Below are 25,107 nucleotides of genomic sequence, written 5' to 3'. Positions count from 1 at the left end.
ACGGCTTGACAAATATTTGAAGTGCAGCCCGGCTCTGTTTACCTCAGCCAGAGCTTCAGGTTGAGGCTGCTACTATTGAATAATGCATCACAAAGGAGACAGAGCCGACAGTATCAGAGTAGGAGAAATTTAAAATTGAAAACCATGTCAGAGAGTTTCTGATGACATAAAAAAAATATGGTTGTTTCTTGTATTTGCTTCATTTTGCAGTAATTTGATTGAGCAATTGATTTTCAGGAAACCTGGGAGAAATCCATAAAACTGATCGAAGGGGGCTGCCCAACCTGGATTTTCCTCTCTTTCTTAATTGTGTTAAAACACACTGGTAATATTCTTCCTTTTTCTGTCTGTTTGATTGACATTGTGCTCCAGAAAAACAAGTCTAAACACGGTTAAACTCTGAAAATTTCACATTTTTATGACATGTATTTGCATACAGTACATCTGTATTTTTCATCTTTATCAAATCCACTCACATTTAAAGTACAAATGACAACATCTACCACATTAGAAGAAATATTCCAGAAGTCAGACAAAAAGGCCCGCAAAGGGCGAGTTAATCCCAAAAAGTGAAGTAAAACATGGTTACAAAAAACAGCCCCCCAAAGGGTTACGTAAAAGTACCGACACTGAGATGTTTTCATTTACAGAGTGCAATCACAGCATAACCATTTTACAAAATGTTAGAGGTTCAATATCCTTGCTTGATTACTTGCTATGGAAATATTATTCAGTATCAGTGCATCTTTCGGGGTAATTGGATTTGTACAGTGTGTTCATTTAACTACCAATGCCGGCTCTAATCAAAACAGGGAGACTCAAATAGCCTTCTCAATAATCATGCAGCCTTTGCAGGAGTCTTTAATCAAGGAATCAGTCCGAGTCGTGAAGTTGGACTGAGCAGACACATTTCTCACAGTATTGTAAATATTTAATATCAAATTGATTCTCATTCGGTAAGAAAACTGCAGCGCCTCAGGCATTTACTTCTGTGCAGTAAAGTAAAAAAACTGGACTTCTACAATAAGAAATTTGGAGAAAAGGGTTTAAATTAACTAAAAGAAACCAGGCGTCTCACTGAGAAGCTCCACACATCAATATCCTGCCATGGCATGCTCGACCTGCTCTGTACTGAGCCGTGTCCGGTGTCACAGATCAGAGGCCAGCAGGAGTAATTCACGGGTCCACAGTAGGGATGGTGCTGACCTTGTTGTTCCTGCTGATTCTCCGCTCAGGCCGCGGCCGTGGCAGTTTGGTCTGGATCAGCTCCTCGGGTGTGTTGCCCAGCGGAGGCAGCAGCCTCTTCTTGCTGTTCCTGGTCTCTGGTAGCCACTGAGGCGGCAGCTCAAAGGGTCCAAAACCAAACTGCGTGGAGTCCTCAGCTTCTGTAGGTGTAGCCGGTGCCACCTGAGATGAAGAGGCGTAAACACATGTGTGCACCGGAGAGGCCCGGGGTGCTATGATTGAAGGAGGGCAGTCCTTGGTGATGACCAGCCCTCCTGTCCCCTGAACAGAGTCCTTTTTGGTGACCACCTCCCCTCTGAAGCTCCCCATTCTCGATCCACCCTTGTGTTCCTCTTTAGGCCCAGAGCAGCCTCCTGATACTTGAGAAGGGATTTCATTCTCTAAGTCCTCTTCCTCTCCTTCCTCCTCAGAGGGCCTGAAGATCTGTTGCTGGCCTATGTTAAACATCTCCAGGAGCTGGCTCCCAGAACGGCCGGCTGTCTCCAGTCCCACCGGCTCCCCGATCACACCCTCTGCTCCTAACGAGGCCAGCCCCCCGGTGCTGACCACGTTACGGCGGCTGTAACGTCTGTGAATCCTGGCCAGCAGTTCCAGCCAGCTGTGACGCGCTGAGCGGTTAACAGTCAGAAACAAAAGAGGGTTTGTGAGCAGGGACACCTTTGGGAGCCAGAGTGCTGTCAGATACAGTGACACAGGGAGCTCTTTAGTGTCTGCCAGAATGGTGCGATACACCACCAATGCTCCATAGGGGGCGCTGCAGGCTGAGAAAGCCAGCACCACAGCCAGCAGAGTGGCATGCAGCTCAGCCTCTCTCTGGGACACATACGGGATGGAGATGCTGTTCTGGGGAGTCCGCAGCGCTGCGATTATGACCTTCTTCTTCTGGCTGGCACTGAGTGCTCTGCGGATCAGCAGCATGAAGAGGAAAACCAGCGCGAGGGGGAGGATCACCGTGGTGACATTGTAGATCAACACGTACACCATGTGGCCCAGGGAGCGGGCGTGGTCGTCGGAGCAGGACGAGGTGACGTACACATCCGTCACATTGGTCACAGCGAACACAGGAAGGCTCACTACCGTCGCGTGGACCCAGATGTAGATGACCAGATCGCGGGATCTTGCATCAGAGATTTTCCTCTCTAACGGGTACAGCACAGAGTAATATCTAGACACACAAAGACAAATTATTAGCAGAAAGACTCACATGTGGGCCTTTTTTAGGAAGACATTGAGCCTGAGGTATTAACATGCATCTTGAGCAATCCAATTACAAGAGTACAGCGCTACATTCAAGAGTAAAACCACCAAGACGCATTGTGCTCTGATCATTCAAACCACTTGCTGAGGTGGTCTGAGACACATTTGACTACATATCTTTTGTAGTGTAAATGCTAATGCATCCTGTTGCATGGACTATATCATCGGTGCAGGACATGATGCTTGTTTTGATGACAGCACACTAATGCTCTATCCCATTTTAGAATGAGCTTGGTAAAGTGTTGGGCAACCATCCATCATTTTGTCCTATGGAAGGAGACGTGTTGAATTCTGCTGGACCAACACAATCACTAACATGACTAGTGAGCACGCTAGCTGAGGCACATTATCAGGGGAGGCAAATCATGCAAATGTTTGGGGCGCCCCAAAAAAACGTGGAAAAAGGAGCCCTTGATGGCCACTCTCGTTGGCACATTTTACAATGACAGCTATAAACCCTCTTGAACGTCTCATAAAGGCACCCCCACTGCCCCAAAAACCTCTAAGTGGGGACCCTAAAGAGTGTGTGTAAACTGTGTGAAAGTGAAGGTGTGGCGACCGGAGCAGAGAGGAGTTAAACGTATCATTGCAGTGTGTGAACAGTTTAGAGTTTTTGTCAGTGAATAAATGCTATAACTCCTCAAGACCTGAGTCAAGCTTCCATGTCTTTGGTGAGGGGCTTTGATGAGCCTCCTTGCCTTGGGCCCCCCAGAATCTGGAGTCGCCACTGCATGCTAGCAAGCAGCTAGCAAGTGTGTGGACGTAAAAACTGTGTGACCCTCTACTGCGAGTGACAGGCAGTAACGAAATCTGACCACAAGCAGTCAGCTGGAGACGCATAATAGACACAGGCGTGAACCGCAATGTGTCTCTACTGTCCGCTTCTGTTTGGATCACAGAAACATGCTAATACCAGGTGTACAATAAACTTAAAGAAGGCTGAATTCCATTTCACTGCTTCAGTGTCAGAATCCTGGTATTGTACTTGCTGGCTCCTTGTTAACACTCCCATGGCTCACTGGGACATGTGAATACATCTGAGCTATCGTTAATATAATTAATAACGCCTGTGCTTTTCTCTCTGTGTCTGCAGTTAAAAATGCCTGTTGTCTGACTGCAGTGTTGTCTGAATGCAGTCCTGCTGACACGCCTGACTAAAATCCCTCATTAAATGACTCACATGGAAATACAAATAAACAGAGTGGAAATTAGAAGTGGATGCTCCTAAAATACCCACATCCATAACAGAAGCTACAGCATCCTGTTCTGAAAATACATTTCTGCTATTTTTAGCGGACGTGTAGTTAATCATGTAAGTTAAGTGAAATGATGACCCTCTTACCGAAAGTAGAGCTTCGAGCGGTTTTACTGGAAAGACTATTATATAAGCTGAAATGCTGACTAAAAGGAACAAAGTGCAGTAGTTTCTTTAGTCTAATCTGTAGACCCCAAATCTTTCCTGCAGCCTCTTAATATATTTTCATTGCATTACAGGGGGCTTATTAAAGCTGCGGTAGGCAGTTTTATTTTGGAATCAGTGAATAAAAATCCCATAATAAATTTTGAGCATATTGTAATTTACCAGTCTGAAAGAAAACCAGACTTCTGCACTTTCTCTTGGCTCTGTTTTCAGGCTTAGACTTTGGCCAATCACAGGTCATTTCGGAGAGAGGATGTTCCTACTGGCTGTTTCACAAATGCAGATGCACATGCACATCCCTTCAGTGAAAGTGTGATTCATTAGAGAAGAATCCTGCAGATAAAGTTGCTGTTCCAACATCGGCAATAAGTGCCTACACTGCAAGCAACCCAAAAATGGAAGACAAAAAGTGAGTCTTAAAGAAAGTCTGACGATAAACGACGAAAAAAACATGAGTCAACAGAAAATGGAGAACCATACAGGGGTGGTGAGGGGTGATGCTGAACAACTTCCTGTTTTTCTTTCCCAACTTTGATAATTTCCGATCTATCTGTGAGGTCATTAACATATATATGTATAAATTTAAGGAATAGTATCCTTACATTTAATCTGATTAATTTTTCTTGCTGTTTTGATTTTTGTTTGTTGCCTCTTTAATTATGTTTTTGGAAAAGCATCTTTGTCCCTTTACTTTTTCTTTTTAAAATAATATTTTCAAATGCATGACTGGAGACCTGACACATTTTTGGAACTGCTCCTGCACTGTAATTTGAGCATCTGTAAATAAAAGCAAATCTTTGCACAAAAAACCCCAACATATTAATGTTAGCGAAGCATTTCTGAGATGCTCTGAAAATTAGCCTTTAGCCTTATGCTAACTGTAGCCAAAGGCTCACAGCTGCAGCTTTGCAGCTTCAAGTTGACGTTTATGTAGCTAACGTTAGCTAGAGCCTGAAATCACAGTGTGTCCTCCAACTCTCCCCCCGCTGCTACAGACCACCTCGCTGTGAGAAGAGTGGGCAGCAGCTCTAGAGATGGACCCCCAGTCAGCGGCCACAGCTACATGAATCCAGCCAGCACATACTCAAGCTTTAACTCCCCAACAGATCAGCAAACTTTCTGTTGTTGCCATTACACAGATATGACCAGACGCTACCGCCAGCCACCAGCTAGCTGTAACACCCGGTACTGGGGTTTGCACAAGCAACTAAAGCTGCTGTCTGAGGGTGAGTCTCCTGAGCTGCTGCCTGTCTTCTCCAGGCGAAGCAGTCACCACCAGCAGGGAGTAAGATGGAGGAACCATGTGGTGGCTAGCTGGTTAATTTGCATCTCATTTGTGAGACATTCGTGATTCCAGATTTCTGCATTCTCCAGCTTTAATGCAATTTGACAGTGCTAGTTTGTTAGGTATTTTTTCTTGACTGAATTGGACCTCTGAAATAATGCTATAAACCAAAATAAATGGCTGCAAAATAAAGTCCTGTAAACTGGTTTAAAGAAGGACCCTGGGCGCTGTGTTCTGTGGTGTATTAACTGAAGTTGAAGATGATTTTAATGCACACCCACAAACACATCAGAAGATCTCTTCATATCCCCCTTACAGATAATAGTATGTAGATCGTCTCTCATGTTGTTGTCCTTAAATAAAAAAACAAAACAAAACAAATGGCGTGAAGGACTTGCTTATTTCCCTGGATTGCCTCCTCATCATTACACGCTGTACATATGAGTGTGTGTGTGTACATGAGCCGATAACTGCTGCAGTTCTCAGCCCTCCTGTATATACACAGCCTTGACTGCCCTCCTTGAGAATAAATAATTCATCCGTTTGATAGCATTCTGACTGTATTAGTTGCTATGGAGGCAAAATAATCTTTGTAGCAGTGAAACCAAGGCTGAGGTGAGGCTGCAACAATACACGATCTGACTCCAATCTCCATGAAAAATAAATGAAACCCACACTTAAATGTGTTACTGCTGAGGAAGTCCTGCGTGTTTTTTTTTTTATGGAGAATGAGGCTTAATGGTGTTGTAGCCTGAATATACTGCTGTAATCTAATATACAGTACGTGTTTGGCACATACATAATTTCTAGACTGATACAGTTTGAGGAAACTGCAGGATTTAATTACATGCTAATGTTATGAATTAAAGATCCAGAATGAGGGGGCTTCTGTGCTTCTAACTCACAACAGCAGGGAGTTCACATATGCTAATGTGATGGGTTAGAGCGAACTTTGTGTGTTCTCAGTTAGTGGTATCACTGCTATCAGCAGCCAGAGCTGACAGATATTAATTTAAGTGTAGCATGTGGTTAAAACAAACAATAAAACACGGAATGCTGGTCAGGGCTAATGGAATGAAGATGAGGATTGGACAGTGTGACGTACAAGTACAAGAATAGTAACTGTTATTTACAAAGATCGAGTTGACAGGGGAAAAAAAAGGGAAAGGACTTTTAAAGAACCTTAAGTTAGTATAACCGAATATAATATACATCTCCTCTATGTTTGTTGAGTTGTGTTTGTATGTACGTATATGTCAAATAAAAAATCAGTTCCAAAAAAAAACAAACAATAAACAAAAACATTTTGGTAATGCAGGGATGGTTTAAAGTAAGTTTCCTTCTAAATACTGAACATGTCCATATGTAGGCTACGCTAGGCCTATACAATATATATTATTTATCCTCCTTTGCAGAATGGACTGCTCTGGAAAAGAGGAATAGTTTACAGATGGTTGTTGGTTAGGAGGAGGAGTTGACAGCGATAGAAAGAACAACTCACTCTCCGAAAAAAACCCACATAGGTCAACTGTTTCAGCAGCTTACAACATCTACTTACATTTATTGTAAGGAGACACCCATTAATTACCTGTATTCATTTTTACAGGAGCAGAGAAGGAAGTGATGTAAGGTAGCATGAAAAGTAACGAAGTCCATGTAATATCAAAGAAGTCCCTATGGGGTGGGTGGGAATGTGTCAAACAAACAAAGGACTTTCACACAAGAGACCAGTGCTCACATCCCAAAGTCGACTTTGTTTCCTTTTAATAACGTAGCTTTGTATACAAGTATGTGTAGCATGCTATGCTAGTGACCTGAGTAACAGAAGTTCTAACTTAATGGTAAACCATAAGGTTTTTCTGAAACTTTACCCCGCAGTTTTATTGCCTAAACCTAATTGGGTAGTTTGGAGCAGAACTGGGTCCATTTCATGACATCAGGACATGTTAGAAGTTGCGCCCATGAGAACAATAATATATGTTGTTTGGGGCTGGTTATATAAGTTGTTTTGTCAGTCAGTGGAAATTGACCTGTCCTGTGGTTTAGGTATGAGGGAGCGTAGGTAGACTGTGAACTTATTTTCCCATAGTGCACTTTTAACAGCATGTCGTCAATCCAGAAGTCTGCCATTTTGGAGATACTGGACGCAACTGTTCCTTTTTAGATTTCATTTCAATTTTTTTGGCTTTTACTGCCTTTATTACAGTGCAGCTAAAGAATGACAGGAAAGGGGGAAAGAGAATGGGGATGACACGTAGCAAAGAACCACAGGTTGAAGCTGAACTCGGGCCGCTGCAAGGGACATAGCCCACATGGGGCGGACACTCTACTTGCTGAGCTAGAAGCCGCCCCTCTGTTCCTGATTATTGTTGCTCAAAAGGTCAATTTTTGCTTTGGCTGTACTTATTGGTCATACAGAGAAAAGCACTTGGAGTATGATAGACTGCCAAATGTTATTACAGCTCAGGGAGAATACTACAAAAAAACTGTCTGGGGAAAAAAGGCATTTGTGGTTAGCCAATCTAAGGGGCCATACACATGCCGCATTTTTTGCACCCTCAGATTCATTGTTTTCAATGAAGACGCATGGCAGGTATGCTCAAACGCCAGAGTGACGTCATTGCACGTCGCTGCTGTCCACCAGCACCTATTTTTCAGGGCATGACTGCTGCACCCTGAGATAAACCTGGTTAAACTTTTGGAACTCAGCGGCATGCATTGAATGTCATGTGACGACGACCAACCAATCACAGCAGACAGATAACTTTCCCTTCTTCCGTAAATATCAGTCTGTGGTCAATATGGAAAAGCTGATCATGTTAGTGCAGGGCAACGCAGAGCTTTATGTCTGTCCCATGGAGGATAGGCCCACACACTTATAAACAGCACCTGGAAGAAGATCAGCTCTGCACTCAGGATTTCAGGTAAATGTGCTATGATACGGTGCTTGTTAAAGTTGCTTAGTAACCTCAGACACAACCTTGAAAGCTGGCTAGAAAAAGGCACAAAAGTAGCACCCAGCACCGACCTCGCATTTTCCAAACAGTTAAAGACGCGGCATGTCTACGGCCCCTAAACCAGGAGTTCAGGGCAAGAATCTTGATAACATTCAGTTTTTTCGGCGCATTTTTATCCAGTAAGTAAAATATTAATAATAACAACTCTCTCAGCTATTCTGATCTCATTTCATAGGATACTAAAGTCATAGCCTACAAGACTTAAAGAGTTTGTTATTGAGTAGTGCTAGCTTGTTAGTAGTTAGCCAGCTGCAGCTAATATTTCTGTGTTGGTGCTTTGAATAACGTCTGATGTAGTTTTGACTTAATATTCTTAGGTGTAAGGCGAGAATTTAAATCTATTCAATTTAATTTAATTAGGGTTTAGTATTCTCCCATTAGAAAGCTGCAGTGTCGAGAAGGCTCTGAATACTTAGACAATATCCTTAAGAGATATAATTACAGAAAATTTAAAAGAACAGTTAAATGAATAAACAAAATATGAAAATGTGATTTTTTTTTAAAAAAAATATTTGGTTAGTGGCTAAACTGTGTTTCTAAACTTACAGCTCTCTGAGTGGGGGCTATTGAAGTAGTAACAGTGCTAGTAGAATTACTATTTCAGTTATTGATAGTAATACAAATATACTGTTTAAGAAAAGTTTAATTTGATAGAGAAAGCTACGAATAAAATGCAAGATGTTTAGTCGAGGTAAATCTATAGCTTCCAGATCCATAAGAGCATCATTAGCATTAACTTAGATTGTGAAAAGTGGTGTGTGTGTGTGTGTGTGTGTGTGTGTGGGCAGCAGCAGCCGTCTCAGGCTGCTTTTGGCTGCAGCTTTTAGCGCTGCAGGGGGCCTGGGACACGGCCGCTCAGCGTGGCGTACACATGCTCCATCAATTGCAGCCCCCCCAATTCCCTCTCATCCACGCCACAGGGTGCCGATGGAGATTGAAAAACAAAAGAAGACTTTTTTCCCTTCAACAAAACAATCTTTCAGAGTTAAGTCACAGTGTGATGTTGATGTGCAGCGTGGATGTTTGTACTTCTGTCAGGAAGAGAAAAAACTCTGCCAAGCAATGTATTGGTAAACTGATCAGAGAATCAATCCGAACCATCCACTTCTCTCAAGTGACGCTTCCAAAAAAAAAAGTGAGTGGGACGTACCCACTAGCCTTTTTCAAACACATATTTCAAAGTCAGTGGTTCTGGCTGCTGAAGTGAGCAAAAAACAAAACATGGCTCTCGTCCTACTCAGGGACAGAGTGCTCTTTATACTGGTTCTGTAAGAGGTGGATTTTAATTCCAGTTGCTAGCCACAATGATCTATGACCAAAACATGTATCATCTCCATCTACTTTACCTAAATTGGAAATGCTTTTTGTTTTCTGAACTGACCTGTCTAGTGCGATGGCACTGAAACTGAGCACAGTGACGGAGCAGAAGAGCTTGTGGAGGAACTTGATGGTCTTGCAGAGCAGCAGAGTGTGAAGCCACCAGCAGCAGCGAGGGCTGGCTCCCAGGGCCACGTCGAAGGGGACGCACAGCAGGCTGGCACAGATACCCGAGCACGCCAGGTTCTTGATAAATCGGTTGGTCACGGATTTGAAGACGTTTGTGCAGCAGGTGCACCACAACACCGTGGCATTTCCTGTGGGGAGGAGTGTTGAGTTTTAATATGTTTTTAACTTGAAACCAACTGTGAAAAAGGAGCAAAATCAGTATTGCTGCTGTAACTTTTGCCACCTTTATTCTACTGGCATTGTCTTCACCTGTCTAACTGAATATAACTAAAGGTAGAAACCCCTCAAAGTTGGAGGAAACTTCTCTGAACCCTCGTGGGAATGTAACTTTTAACTAAAATATTTATAAGGTCGAGTCTCTGGGTTTTTCTGCATCCTCTTGTCATGCTTGTTTACGTTTAGGTTTCTCTGAGCACTTCATTTTCCTCCCACAGTCCAGAATAAAAATAGTAGGGTCGTCTGGAGACTCTAAATTACCCATTGGTATGTGAGACGGGTGACAGTCTGTTTGAACTATGTGAGTTAGCACAGATGGTTAGATAATTTATCCATCATATCTACCTCACGTCCACCCAGCACAGAGACTGGGACTGAATAAAACGAGGAGTAAAAGGATTGCATGGACTGAGGAGTAAGAAGTAAAGCTTTAACCATGCCTATACATAATATAGACATTAGATCCAAGCTCTGTCACATATCAACGTTTGGTCATGGACTTTCCAAGTTCAAATACGAATAGAAAGGTACCCTGGGTGCACTGGTTATCGAAGTTCTGGGATAATGTGTCAACACAGTAACATGGTTAATATGGTTCATATTTTATCATGCTTCATAGTTTTATCATTTACTGACCATTTCCCCTTCTACTTTTCTTCAGCCTCCACTTTCACAATACAGAAAATAGCATGACACCCATTTCCTGTTTACAAATTTTTGCATCACACAGAAATAGAATCTTGGTTTATTTTTGACCAGCATTTTGGGAGAAAGAGAGACAGAGGGGGGCAGGTCTCTATCTGCTTCTACACTCTTTGCGTCATAAATGGGGAAGTACAGTCTGTAGTTCAAGTTAAAGTTCTGGAGCCAGCGAAAATCTGCCAAATGACGCATTTCGATTAGAGCTGAGAGGTGAGCAGGAAGATCTGGCCCTGGGCAAGTTGGAGGGAAGTTTAGCAAAGTTCATTTACATGTACTACCCATTTTGTTGTGATACAAAGCTTGTTAGAAATCAGTTAAGTATTAGTTTAAGGCCAAAACTGCCAAATAATTTTAAATTTTGGCACCACATAGCAAGACAACAATAATGCACGTTCACTGTTGTTTAACAATCAAAGATGCACAAATTCAGAGGAAAAGACATTTGGAAATTACAGTTTTTGCTGCTTCAGTTTTTGGAATCTGAGAAGCTCCAAACATTTGATATGTGTCTGAAGCAATTAGGTCATGTTTTACATTCAGAGGAAAATCAGATTCATCCTGTGAAACAGAGAGGGACTCTTCAAGTTGTTTATGATGCAAACTGCAGAGATCAGTGTCTTCTTGCAGGGAGAAACACGACATATTTTGGACCCATGGACATAAAATTCAGAGTCACAGTTTCAATGTGGTTTTGTTTTGGGTTTTTTTGTTAAAAAAAAAAAGAAGAAGAAGAAAAGAAGCAGAGGGACAGTGTGTACTCCTGCATCCTGCATAGACCTGATGGCACAGAGACCATCCAGGTATCTCGTCATGGAAAAGCCTTCCACTCTGTGTCACCAAGTCCCATCTATAATATGTTTTTATCAATGCAAATAAGGATTATTCTTCAAGGGGATCTACGCCAATTTACTAAATTCATAAATGTTATTCCTATGGAGTGCTAAAACTCAAATTTATGATGTCATTGAGTTCAAAGTCTGGAGCTGCTCTAAAGTGGGAAGGATGTCCTAGTTGACACTGAGAGCACCTTGGGGAGCATTCTGGGTGTATGGGAATATTTTCTGTTTCAGCACTGCGAACACTATAATAGAGTAAAGCTCATTTGGGTAGAAAAAAGGAAATGACGAGCCTGATGGGAGCCTGATTTTGGGAGGGTTCACAAGATCAGGCTCCCATACATTGTCTAGGGAGCAGCTCCAGACTTTATACTTGATGACATCACAAGTTTGAGACTTAAGGCCAAAATACAGCCCCACACTGACTTTACGCCAGTGTCCTATTTCCAGCATTAAATGCATTTTCCCCCACTCACTCTCTGCTTGTACATACCGGCTCCCATAGCAGCTCTTTTTCTCTGCTCCTATGGCAGCTTGACTCCTCTCCTCACCATGGATGCAAAGAGAACACTGTAGCTGTTGCTGTGTCTTATGTGCAACAAAGACGGGATGAAGAGAGACTCTTTGTTGAGGTCAAGAAATATCCTGAGCTAAACGACCCACAGTCCCTTCATTATAAAAACAATGGCCAAAAAGATATTGCCTGGCGAGTCATAGCTCTGGAGATCGACTCTTCAGGTGAGAAACCAAGTATAATTAGGGGTTGTCCACAAACGATTTTAAGTTAACGCAGAGGTGAAGGAAGTACAGATCTGTCAGTAAAAAAATATTGATTGCACTTTCTTCAGCAGTGGAAATAACATACTGGAATTCTTAATTTAGGTGGTGCTCCTATTTAAGTCTTAAATTGTGAAGACTGATTTGTAACAATCCAAAGAAATATTTGATTATGCGTTGCATCTTTGCACACAAATAATCAAACCAGATTTTTACCCTGAGCAGCAGATAAATGTCAGAGCTCTTCACAGGGCAGAGAAATCAATTAAACCTAAACCGCTCACAATCAGGTCAAAGCAACTGTGGCATTTATATGTTAAGATCCCTCCAGAATTCGGAGCAACGAGCCGGCAATGAATGTTAATTAGGTTTAAAAAGGTGAACCGAAATACTCCCCGTTGAGCGCTGTATGATGTCAGGTCACACAGGGATATGTGTGATACCAGCCTCTCCAAATGTAATTACCCACAGAGTGTTAGTTGTGCGCTCGTTGTCGGAGACAGAGCAAGATGTTCTCTGGCGAGGGAAACTGTGTTATTTTATCCCGAGGTTATTTGTTTCTGATGTCTGTAAATGTTCAGGACACAGTCGGTCTGAGAGAGACACACGCGCTCGCTGTCGATTCAAAGCAAAATATCTACGGCTCGCAAAGAAAAATATAAAAGCTATCAGAGCAGGGTTAAATATAAAAACAATTATTTTGGATTAGGTTGTTGAAATGTGGCCTGAGAGGTTTTAGATGGAGCTGGAGGAAGCTGTTCTGAGGGGAACATTGTGTGCTTTGCTGCTGGTGGTGTGACTGTGCAGGATTCAGAGCAGCATGCTGGAGTATTTTGGGGAAACCCTAATGTGGCTGTGATTAATGCTCAGCCTCTGCATTCTGTGAAGCTGACTCACACAGGATAATGAAATTAGCACAGATGATGCATCATTACGTAGAGGAGCAGAAAATATTTGTGCAGATTCTGACGTGTACAGACGTCATTGATATTTAAAATTCTGTTTCTTGTGGCTAATGATGAAGCTAATGATAGGCTGTCACCTCTTCAAAAGAAGGAGAGAAACAGGAATGATGCAACACACTGCAATCTAAATGGCAAATAAATTGTCCTTTGTTACTGCCTTCAAAAACAACCCATTAGTGTTCTCTGATCTGTACCGCTGTTAGATGCACAACATTATTAGCAAGGGCTGGCCTTTCAAAACTGGTAGTACGTTGTTAGGGACGTACTGTGGTCATTGTTATAAGAAAACAATACTGACTGTTGATGGGAAACGAGATGCAAACAGCAGGCATCTGTATCAAACATGTTTTGCATCCACCCTGACCTCCTTTCTACAGGTTTATACGACAAAGTCACGCTGCTTCCATCTTTACTTCTGAGCGCCAAAAGTCATAATTTGCATGGTCAATAGAGGTCCTGTAGGTAAACATCAGTCATTTCAGTCCTATTACCCCCCCTGGAATGTCAATATCAGAAGATTCTGCAAAGCCCCAGATAATGTTCAGTGCCATTGTTATGGAAATTCTTGCTTTCTACAATATCTTCGGCCCGGCAACCTGATGGCAACTGAGGTATGGTTTGGGTTAAGGACAAATTGTGGCTATGGCAAAAGATTTGTGTCACAGAAAGGCACCTAAAACACTTGTGGTCGGGAAACGATAATGGATGCCAGGGGCGTTAATATACAGTGCAGGCAGTTTGGGTGCACTGGGGTCCGTGGGGTTTGGGGGGCATTGTGAATGATTCAGATTGCCACCTTGGAACTACATCTGTGTTCAAGGAAGAACTCACATTTAATTAAAATCGCCATCATGATTGTCTGTCCTTCTTTTCTTGAATTAATCCATGAATTAACTATACACACACACACACACACACACACACACACACATATATCTAAAACTGACTTTTCCACGAATGTTGGGCCATTTTGCCGGCAAGCTGAGAGCATTTATATACACAGAGCCAGATTGGCGAGTTGATCCGAGGCGCCCAATTTTCCGCCTCGTAGGGTAGTCATATTGCTGGAACCTTTTTAGTTTAAACAGACCGAGGCAGCCTTCCGCAACAGGAGGGGCTGTTGATGACGCCACATGTGCGAGCCACTGGTGGTGGATAAACAAGAAACAGCTGATAGCAGGAATTAGCGAGCAGCTAGTAGCAAGAGGGAAACACAAACCTGACAGACACTGTAAAGATGAGCAACTGGGGAGACAAGGAATTGTGCGCCCTCCTTGTCCTCGCAAATGAAGAGGCCATAACCGTCAGATTACAGGAACGGTGAAGAACCGGCTGACTTATGAGAGAATCGCCGAAGGACTGACCAGCCACGGCTTCCCTCCCATGTCACTGTTTACGTCACACACTGAGCTACATGTTTTGTTATTCGCTCACGCCCCCCATTGCCCCGAAAAAGGCACATTCTGTATGAACAAAAGTAGGCAGGCGGCATTTTGCTGCACGCCCTGATTTTGTTTTTATACTGACAATGCTGAAAAAAGACGGATTGGGCTTTCCTGCAAATTTGTACAATTCCTGTTTAAAAAGGGCTAATGATTCCAATGATGAATCTGCCTAATATCAAGTCTCTATTTGATCATGTGGCAGGATGATACCATACAGTAGCTAGTTTAGGTGCAAAATTTGTCAAGACTGTTAAGCTGAGCAGATCTGTCGGGCGAGTAGTCATGCCTTTTAAACATAAAAGCGGCAGTAAGGATAAGAGAGACATGAACAGAAGAAAAAAGTCGCAAAGCTCCCTAAATTAGATGCCTTTAGCTTTTTATAAACAGTTGCCAGTGGTGTTTGTGTGTTTTATAACTAGTAACTAGCGAGCATAAAGACCAGTCACAATAGTGTGCACTAGGCCCATGGTAACGCCACTGATGGATACAGTATATAAACACAACTAAGAGTCTGCAGCCCAGTTACTAGAGTAAAATGTTGGCATTGCACATTCTGTAAACTGCAGATATTTCATCCCGTTCTCATTCTGAACTCGTCAAATACTGCCACTTTGTCAGTGATATGGCCATTAGATACTGACGCACAAAGGCACCTTTCGCAGCATTATGAAACGCAACGTTATGAAATGTAGCATTATGAAACGCAGTGTTATGTAACGCAGCATTATTAAACACATTGGCTGGCAGCTGTTTGTAACGCCACCGATAATAAAGTAATATAAGGAGCTGGAAAGTCCCTAGAGGCGGGTGTTTTTAAATGTGTACGTAAACGTGATTTGATTTAAATGAAAAGTGATGGATTATAGGATAAATAGGGTTCATCATCTGGGAATGTTTATACAAAATTTCATGTCACAATTGAATCAAAAAATAACTAATTTTTAATTTAATAATTTCAGACATGGCAAATTAAAACTGGATTTTTCTTTTTTATGGCATCTTCACCTTTATTTGCAAGGCAAAGTGGTAAAGGGGGAAAGAAAGAGGGATGTGACCTGCAACAAACATCCCAAGGATGGAGCCAAATCTGGGATGTTCAGTTATGTGGCATGTGCTGTTACCACTCAGCCACCAAGGCTCTCCAGTCCCTGATCATTTCCAGGGTTTACAGATCACAGGAGGTAGTAGTATACTTGAGAACAGCTGCAATGGTGTGATGTCACACCCTCCCAGTGGTTGCAGTTAAAGTGATATATACAGTGGTGGAAAAAAAGTTTTCGGACACCCCATGCATTTGTGAAATATTGCATTAAGAATCACTCTTAGGTCTTCAAGTGCAATTTCTTTTAGTACAGTCACAGCCAAAATACTAAATAAATCCTAAAAAAAGCCATTAAAAACTTAAAATTGATTGGTTCCATAAAAATACATAAGAAATTTTGAGTATTGGGTCATTTTGGTACCGGTGATGAAGGTCGTTCTTCAATTTTTGTTGCCAAGCTTCATATCTACATAAAGCCAGCACATTTGAAAGTTCTTCAGACACAAAAATGGCTAAAACAAGGAACCTAACTCAGGAAACACGCCTGAAGATAAAGATTCTCAGCCAGGGAGGGTACAGCTGCTGCCAGACAGCCAGGAAGTGCAGATGCAGTCCTTCAGCAGTTGGATACACTCTGCAGAAATACAGACGAACCAACAGCTTGGAAGACAAACCAAGATCTGGGCGTCCAAGAGTTTCTTCAGCAAGAAATGGCCGCATTCTGATCCACATGTGCAGGCAAAACCGCCGAATGACATCACAGGAGCTTCAGCAGCAGTGGTCAAACCAAACTGGTGTCCAGTGTTCCACCCGCACTGTACGTGGCCGACTTTTAGATCATGGCCTAAGGTCCTACAAGGCTATCAAGAAGCCCCTGATCAATGAGAGACAGAGGTTAGCCCGGCGTCGTTGGGCCCAGGCACACAAGAACTGGACAGCCAGGAACTGGAAGAAGATTTCGTGGTCAGATGAGTCCAGTTTCCAGCTTTATCTTCCTCCCACTAATGTGAGGGTACGCAGAAGGCCAGGCGAAGCATTATCTCCAGCATGTACAGTACCTACTGTCAAGCATGGTGGAGGCAGTATCATGGTTTGGGGATGCATGAGTGCTGCTGGTGTTGGTCATCTCACTGTCTGTGATGGCACATTGAACTCTACCAAGTATTGTACCATTCTCAAAACCCACATGCTCCCTTCTGCGCGTGCACTGTTCCGTCGAGGTAAAAACTGGATGTTTCAACAAGATAATGCCCCTTGCCAAGGCCAGTAGAACTTGGCTGCAGGAGCACAGTATCCAGGTCTTAGAGTGGCCAGCTCAATCCCCGGACATGAGCCCCATTGAAAATCTGTGGTGGATTATCAAAAGGTCTGTTTCAAAGCATAAACCAAAGAATTTAGAAGAATTAAAAGCAGTAATTCAAGAAGAATGGGACAAGATTACCCCTCAACAGTGTGAAAGGCTCGTGGGGAACATGCCAGCCAGGATTAGAGCTCTACTACGTGCCAGTGGCAGGACTACTAAATATTAATTTGATGATGTGATGGTTTATTTATTTTTTGTTCAGTTTTGAACACATTCTCTGTTATTTGTTGACTTTGATACCGACAATGTTGAGAACTGACATATTGAAACTGTCAAGAATTTAGTTTTGTTGGTTTTTCTTGTAAACAATAAACAAAAAAATATAATTTGTATTTGTTTGTATCTGTCTAATGCAGCCACACCTTTTGAAACACAAAAAATATTTTTCCACAAATATTTCATGATAATATTTGAGATTGTGTAAAATTTTAAGGGTGTCCGAAAACTTTTTTCCACCACTGTAGTATGTGGGATCACAGTTCCAACACAATATTTAGTTTGAGAAAAACACGTTCTGTTATGCACATTTAAAATCATTTCCCACCTAAACAAAAAAAACAAACACGACCAAAGAGGGCTTTCATTCATTTCTTTCAGATGCTAATTAACGAGTTTTTTTATATGTGAGTCATTTCATTGTTATTAAGTGACAAGTATAGACGAACATTACATAAGTGAGACATTAAGTGCTTATTGAGAACATCTATAATAATAAATGAATAGTGCAGCAGATTTTAAACCCAGGGTTACAGGTGCTTCACATAACTGTAACTACCTAATAAAATTGTTATCTTTACTCTTTTTTACTCTGAGCTTTTCGTCATTGTCTGTAAAATCACTTTGTCCTTTGTGCCTGAAATACTCACCTGCCACTCGAGGAACACCTTGGCAACCGTACTCACGGCAGCCAATTGGGAGAAAGAGCAAACACTAAACATGATTGCTTTTTCCTCCTCACAAATGGCAGCCCAACTACAGGTAGCAGCATCACAACCCCCCCCCCCCCAAAATACAAAATGCTTTGTTTGTCTGCTTCACACACGTGAAGGTGAGTTGTGTCGTCATCTCTGCGCTGGTGTTAATAATCTGCTGTTAGCTGTGAAGGTGTCTAAACATAGTAGCTGTACAAATTCAGAGTGTGAAACATCTTTAACACCCTTAACACCCTCTTAGTTTCATCTCTGTGGTGTTATAAGTCCTTTAGTTTCGAAGGGAGATTTATTTATGAATGGCAAACAACAAAGGAGGGTACTGTAAATCCTCACAGACGGTAATATTAGCTGGTGCCATGCACACTGTGGCACATTAATCAGATTTACAGCCAGACTCTGATCTGAGCTTTATCTGTAAAAAGCAATGACTATCTGCTAATTAATACGAACATTATACACTTGAAAGAATTATTAATTTTGGGAAAGACAGATAGATGAGGAAATCAATATGTTGCTCTTGTCTGTGCCTTAAAGGTACACTGTACAGGATTGAAAATAAAAAAAAAAAACAATGTATAGAATGAATCACAACCCTGCACATAAAATGAAATGCTACTGAGCAAACGCTGCCTCAATTTAACCACCTAAAAAAAAACCATCATCAGTTTAAGCGGACTCTATATATAGAATATTTTCACTGCTTTACCTTGCTGTCAGACTGCTCTTAACGCCAGGGAACTGAAGCTGTTATCTCAAAGCCACCAGACTCCACTGACAATAACAGTATTTTTAACTAGGACCACTGTGTTTAAATATATGATTTTTAAATGATAGAGCTGAAAACGCCAATAGAAATAAACAAATTTGACGATTTTACATATCTACACAATTGTAATCAAGTGCCAGTTGTCTGCCAGTAAATGACTGTTATTAGCACAGTGTCACAGTGCTTCAGTCTATGGACTCATACAAAGGTAATCCCTCTCAATCATCACTTATAATCCACTTCATCCTTCCAAGAAATGGCTGAAAAACTATTTTAAAGATAAGATTGGCCACATTCATAGGCGTCTCCTCGACGGTGGTGTTGTAGAATGTCTCAGTGTCCCTCAGGGTTCACTTGTTGTCTTCGATATTCATGTTGAACTACTCCCTTTCTGCTGAAGGCGGTGTATTTATCTGCAGAAACTGACTATGTCCATTTTTTTCTACAGTCTATAGCAGAGACTGCCCTCCTATTTTCTTTTTCTTATTTCTCTCTGTCTGGGATGTTCCTCAGCGCTGAGAGCATGTGAGGTCATGACTTTCTTAAAAAGAAGCGACCAGGTATCAGACTGTAAACACCATGCATCTAAAGCCCCTTTTACACTGACAGATTTTCAGCTAATGTTGGGCCGTTTTGCCGGCAAGCTGCGAGCGTTTAGACACACAGAGCCGGATTGGCGAGTTGATCCAAGGTGCCCAATTTTCCGCCAAGGAGGGTAATCATATTGGCGGAACGTTTTTGGTTTAAAAAGAACGAGGCGGCCTTCCGCCACCAGGAGGAGCTGTTGATGACTTGTGGGAGGAGCTGTTGATGACGTCGCACGTGCGAGCCACTGACAGTGGATAAACAGAAAACAGCTGATAGCAGGAATTAGCGAGCAGCTAGTAGCAAGAGGGAAACGCAAACCTGACAGACACTGTAAAGATGAGTAACTGAGGAGACAAGGAATTGTGCACCCTCCTTGTCCTCACAAACGAAGAGGCCTTTAACCAACAGATGACGGGGACGGTGAAGAACGGGCCAACTTACAAGAGAATCGCCAAAGGACTGACCAGCCGCGGCTTCCCTCCCACGTCACCGTTTACGTCACACGCTGAGCCACATGTTTTGTTACTCGCTCACGCCCCCCATTGCCCCGAAAAAGGCGCATTCTGTATAAACAAAAGTAGGCAGGCGGCATTTTGCTGCACTCCCTGATTTTGTATTTATACTGCCAATGCTGAAAGAAGACTGATTGGGCTTTCCTGTAAATTTGCACAATTCCTGTTTAAAAAGGGCTTAAGAGAAAGCTACCAATTTGTAGATACAGTGTCAAATAAAAAACAATGCAAATAAAGCCAACAAGACTGAATCTGGGATTGGATTTCACTTTCACTTTCACTGGCGATACTGTTTACAATCAGTAACCGACAATTCCTCCATAGTATACCTTTAAGTACAGAGGAGACTGTTGGCCTGTCTCAGCTCCAAGACTGGAAGCAGGGGGACACAGCTAACCTATAGCACCCAGTCAATACTCCCAAACCTCACTAATTACTTATTAAACCTTTTATCAGTACACACACAAGAAGATAAAAATAATAATATCCATAGTTAGTGTATTACCTACAGTACAGGTCTGTCAGAACGAGAAACAGCAGGAGTGATGAAACAGACGCTAAGCAACCTCCTGCTGTTGACAGAGTTAAGTGTATGCTATATCAAGAGTATTAACCCTGTTACTTTTCTGTCAGATGGCCTGTTGCAAGGAGAAAGCCATTTATGGCTTTAGAATTCTATCCAGTCTATTCTCTCTTCAAAGCCACCAAACTCCATTGACAAAAACAGTGATTTTGGCTCACTGAACACAGAGGCTACCAAAGCCTACCACTGCTTTGATCAGTTAGTTCCTTTGTGTTACTGTGCCACTTCAGTGATTCTGAACTCACCACTTTAAACACCAAAGTCACATGATAACAAATAAAAAATAAAATAAATAAAAATAACTGATCGAGGCAGCGGTAGACCAGCAGCTCCTGTGTTCTGCAATGTTAAATCACTGTTTTTCTCAATGAGGTCTGGCATTGAAGAAAGCAATATCACGGTTTCTGTTTCCCATCTGACATCTCTGTCTGAGGGAAAGGTAAAGCAGTGAAAATACTCTTAATACAGCATACACTTTTTTCGGTGGCTAAAATATGTTTTAATACTGACCCCATCGACCGCAGTACATTGCTTAGCTTTTGTGTCAGTAGTCCAGCCTGCTTCTCAATACACTGACTATACATAAGTACATCATACAATCTACCTTAAAAAAAAACTTGAACTATCCATTTAAAGGATAGTTACATTATGTAACTATTGTGGTGTAAAAGAGGGAAAACTTATAAATAATAATAATGTGAGGTTAACACCAACACAAAGTGCACATACTAACAGCACTGCCAACCATCCACATCAGTGCTACAATCTAATGAGCCCTAGTTGTTGCTGAGTCCTTTTATGTGTAGTTAATGTAACATAAGGTCACATTTTCTTTTCTCTCCTACACATCTCTGTGTGTGTCACAGACAAGGAAAATTAGCAATCACCTGTAGCCTATTATTTCTTTTTCATGCCCATGCGTCATTTATCAAAGATGCAACATGAACTGATACGACACTTGCAAGAAAATTGCTGGCATCTTTTAGTCACTCACGCAGATTTCTTTCTAGAGATGGAAAGAAATTAAACCACCCCACACATCAGGGCAACATAAATGCCTACTTGTGTGTCCCTGATAATAAGTGCTGTCTGATGACGTGTCCTGGCTTCTATCACAGTACAAAACCTTTTTAAAAATGTCTTAAAAAGCGGCTTGAGAGTCGTGAACACACATTCTCTCTGGGGTTAATTTGTGTATTCACAGTCATGCCGAAAGTTGCCTGCCGAGGAAATGACATTTTCCCCCTTTGTTTTTGCTGTACAGGTGGAATGAAACGACTCTCCAGCTTTTCAATGGGTGTTAAAATGGCGACTCTCCCTAAAATTGATTCTGCCATTTGATGCAATTCATATTTTGTGTATTCAGCGACAATACTTTTGCGTCACAGACTCTGTGTGAAAAGGGCCAACCCTTATTATTATCATTATCATTATTTCTGTTCATATTTTACATATACTTGCAGACCAAATCAGTCTGTCTGCGAGTGTTCTTCTTGATGCTACCACCTGGGGGCGCCAACGTCAGACATCTTTATATTCTACTCATGAGTTTAACATTTGCTACAAAATACTGCATTTTTTAATGCTTTATGTATTTCTTGTGCTCCAGTGGTGTGTTCAAACATTGTGGGAGCTTCTGCCTTTAAGACAGCAGCCTCTTTTAAGCCTCTTATAGTACATTTTTTGGGTGCATGTAGATGGGGCTGTTTGAAAAAACAGATGTAGCCTATGACATGTTTTCTTAGCCATAAACACACAGACATAAAAACAGCAGGCAGTTTGAGCCGTGCTGCTGAGAGTCAATTTTTGTGCGGCCATTCATGTCATGCTTCCCTGACCCTGCCACTTTGCACTGCACAGCAGGAGGTGGTACTGAGTCAGAGCACTAGCCATTTGGTCATTTTCTGCTGTTTCTGGGGTCAGTTTCGCTGTAGTCACCCTGCCATTGAGTCTGTACTTTTCCAAACAGCACTATCAATCATGGCTGAGTGTGTTTTTGTGCAGCAAGGAGACTAGGAGGATGCTACAGTAGCATTTGTGACAAATAACACATTCATACACGACACTCATTTTAAGCAGGAGGATTCTGGTTTTTTAGCTGCCAGTAAGATGGAGGGGATGTCAAATTTTGTGATGCGCTGGTGCGGTCCATCACTTCACACGGCTCCTTCCTCACTCCCATCAGCAGCAGCAGCAGCAGCAGCAGCAGCAGCAGGCTGCTCTTCTATTGGCACAAACATGGATATTTGTCACAGAGCCAGCACAGATTCAGCTTAAAGGAAGCTCAGAATGTGTACGGTATGTTGTTGCTGCTAATATTTGCCAATTTCATGGTGAAATAGGTAGCTAACACCTGTCAGGGTTACTGGCAGTGCCAGCATCTCCTTGGGCTGCCAACAAACAGTCACTGTGATACAACAAGGCACCAGACACACACTATAAGATCTGCTTAAGTCTGTGTTTGCTTCTTCTATGTTTTCTGTTTCACATCCTGTACTCACAAATCTGACCCATAGTCAGACACCTCTCAGTCTTGGGATGTCACACAGCATTTTACTCTCAAGTGCATCGTCCCCTACAGCACTTTAAGAGCATGGTTGCTGACAGTAATCTTTTCAAATGACCAAAGAACTGGCATGTGTCTTCACACTGAGTCTGAGTGGGTACAGCCTGAACCATGTAAGCATTATCAAAAAGGAGTGTTGCCACCTGTCAAAGGCAAAGTGGGGTAAAACTGAACACACCCCACCCTGCAACATCAGGAAACATACTTGCATCCTACACCACGATGTGCAGTGAAGTCTGAAAATTCTTTTTTGGAGTTGAAGTGGCTGTCGGGTTACAGTGTTTGCAATTTAACAAAGAAATAGTAACATTAGTATTGTAACACTGTAGTAAAACTCTAGGATGTGGCTACAAGAGATTAATTTCTAGCAGTATGTACTGAGCAATGGTTTAAATGGGGAATGCTAGGAAATCTGAGGAGGGAAAACAGACTGCTCTTTTTAGCACTTTGACACCATCTTATTCTTGAAATTGGTTTCTTTTTAATGTTTTTGTTCATGTTTTTAGTATCTATGTACAGTATGTGTAAGACATGTATGCATTAGGCTGTAAAGATGACTGAAAGTGAATGGAATCCAATTCTAGCTCTATTATGATTTCACATTTTGGTTTAGAAGACACCAAACTGCTTCAGATTCAAGTCTTTAAGGCTGATTTTTGGAAGAAATTTCCTCTGATATTTTAATTATTTTTGCATACATGGTGTCCCCATAAGGTTCCCTTGACCCAGATTTGGGAATCAAACTGTTAAAGCTCATGAAAAACATGAAATCATCAGTGTTTCAATGGAGTATTTGCATACAATATTTGGAGGGTTTCATGTCTGCAAGAGGTATTTTGGGGTCCATTTTTTGTCAAGCATGCACAATATGTACATTTGCATGACTTACCGAGCAGCGAACCTATGAGGATGAGAACCTGGAGGGTGGTGGTGAAGTCCCGGTAAGCTTGCTCTCGGATGAGGCGCTGCTGCTGCTGCTCACCCAGCCCGGTCCCCTCGGCAGCCGGGCTGCTGTCCCACCGGGTCGGCGGGCTGGAAGCGTTCAGGAGATCCAGCCAGAGGTTGGCTGCTGCTGCTGTGAAATTGGCTGCACCGTCTCCGACCGTCGCAGCCCGGCTCCCACTATCCATGTCGGCTCAGCCCGCGATGCTGACGCTTTTTGAAGACGGCTGGCGGGATGTCAGCAGCCAGCATTGGAGAAGCTTCTCTGTTGGGATGATGGTGATGATGCCTTAAAAATAGTGGGGATGAATAGCCTATCTAAAAAACACAGCTTGCATGCAGGGATATCAGTGAAGATGTGACACAGGCAGGTAATGCGCGCAGCTGCCAGCAGTGAGAGGATGTTTTGTCAGTGAATATGTCTGGAAAAAACATGGTGAGATGATCATACATCAAAAATAGCAGGCTGGATGACCCAGAATCCCCCAATGCGGATGCATGGCAGAAATCAGTCAGTGAAATCCGTGCGCAGTGAGGTCGGTTGGATGCGCCTCTCTGACACCAAGTGCTCCTAAAACCACAGCGGGTGGCGAAGTGTCCGCCCCGGGGAGGAAGCCTGCAGCGCCGGGAACACACTGGCATCACCTCCGGGAAAAATATTGTGTCTGTCAGGTCTGGTACTCAGGCTGCTGCCGCTGCCAATCGCACGGTCAGAGGCTGTTAATTGGTAGACTGACTGGTGTGGGGAGCCTGCGAGTGAATATCTCACAGCGTGAGGTGTAAGACTGGAGAGGAAGAGCCCCTCCTCTTCATCTAGCACCAAGAAACTCCACTGAATCTTATGAATGACAAGCAGGTGATGAAGGGGAGTGTGGCCGAATTACATACTGATCAGATGGGTAAACATCCTGTCACCCAAACACACTTAAATCTGCCATACTTTAAAAAACATAAGTTATCCTCAAACACTTGTGTATACATTTTTATAATAATAAAGCAAACTATCAATCTGTTGACAACCCCAAAAGGTTTTCAGATATTCAAAGGTAACCACAGGGTTTAACCTCAACAACAACCCTGCTGTTGTTTTGCCAAGGCTGTTCTCTCACAGGAGCTTGTGACATTCCTCTTTGGTTTGCTGA

General features: G+C 42.4%; 1 protein-coding gene across 1 annotated transcript; it reads right to left on the bottom strand.

Annotated features, from left to right (window-relative positions):
* Positions 1-463: 463 nt before the first annotated feature.
* Positions 464-24,818, bottom strand: gpr176 (G protein-coupled receptor 176). Its single transcript, XM_049589544.1, has 3 exons — positions 23,913-24,818; positions 9,606-9,858; positions 464-2,410 (listed from the first exon to the last, which is right to left on the bottom strand). Exons 1-3 carry the CDS (start codon positions 24,151-24,153, stop codon positions 1,177-1,179), a joined length of 1,728 nt encoding a protein of 575 aa, XP_049445501.1. The 5' UTR covers positions 24,154-24,818; the 3' UTR covers positions 464-1,176.
* Positions 24,819-25,107: the final 289 nt, after the last annotated feature.

The sequence above is a fragment of the Epinephelus fuscoguttatus genome, linkage group LG11, assembly GCF_011397635.1.
Source record: "Epinephelus fuscoguttatus linkage group LG11, E.fuscoguttatus.final_Chr_v1".
NCBI classification, from domain to species: Eukaryota; Metazoa; Chordata; class Actinopteri; order Perciformes; family Serranidae; genus Epinephelus; species Epinephelus fuscoguttatus.
This window is presented reverse-complemented; position numbering and strand designations above follow the sequence as displayed.

Excerpts from the sequence above, each read along its gene's own strand:
- gpr176 (XM_049589544.1), bottom strand. The coding sequence starts at position 24,153 with ATGGATAGTGGGAGCCGGGCTGCGACGGTCGGAGACGGTGCAGCCAAT. Across the intron at positions 9,859-23,912 it reads CCTCATAGGTTCGCTGCTCG|GAAATGCCACGGTGTTGTGG; the intron begins GTAAGTCATGCA and ends TCCTCCCCACAG. Across the intron at positions 2,411-9,605 it reads AGTGCCATCGCACTAGACAG|ATATTACTCTGTGCTGTACC; the intron begins GTCAGTTCAGAA and ends TTGTGTGTCTAG.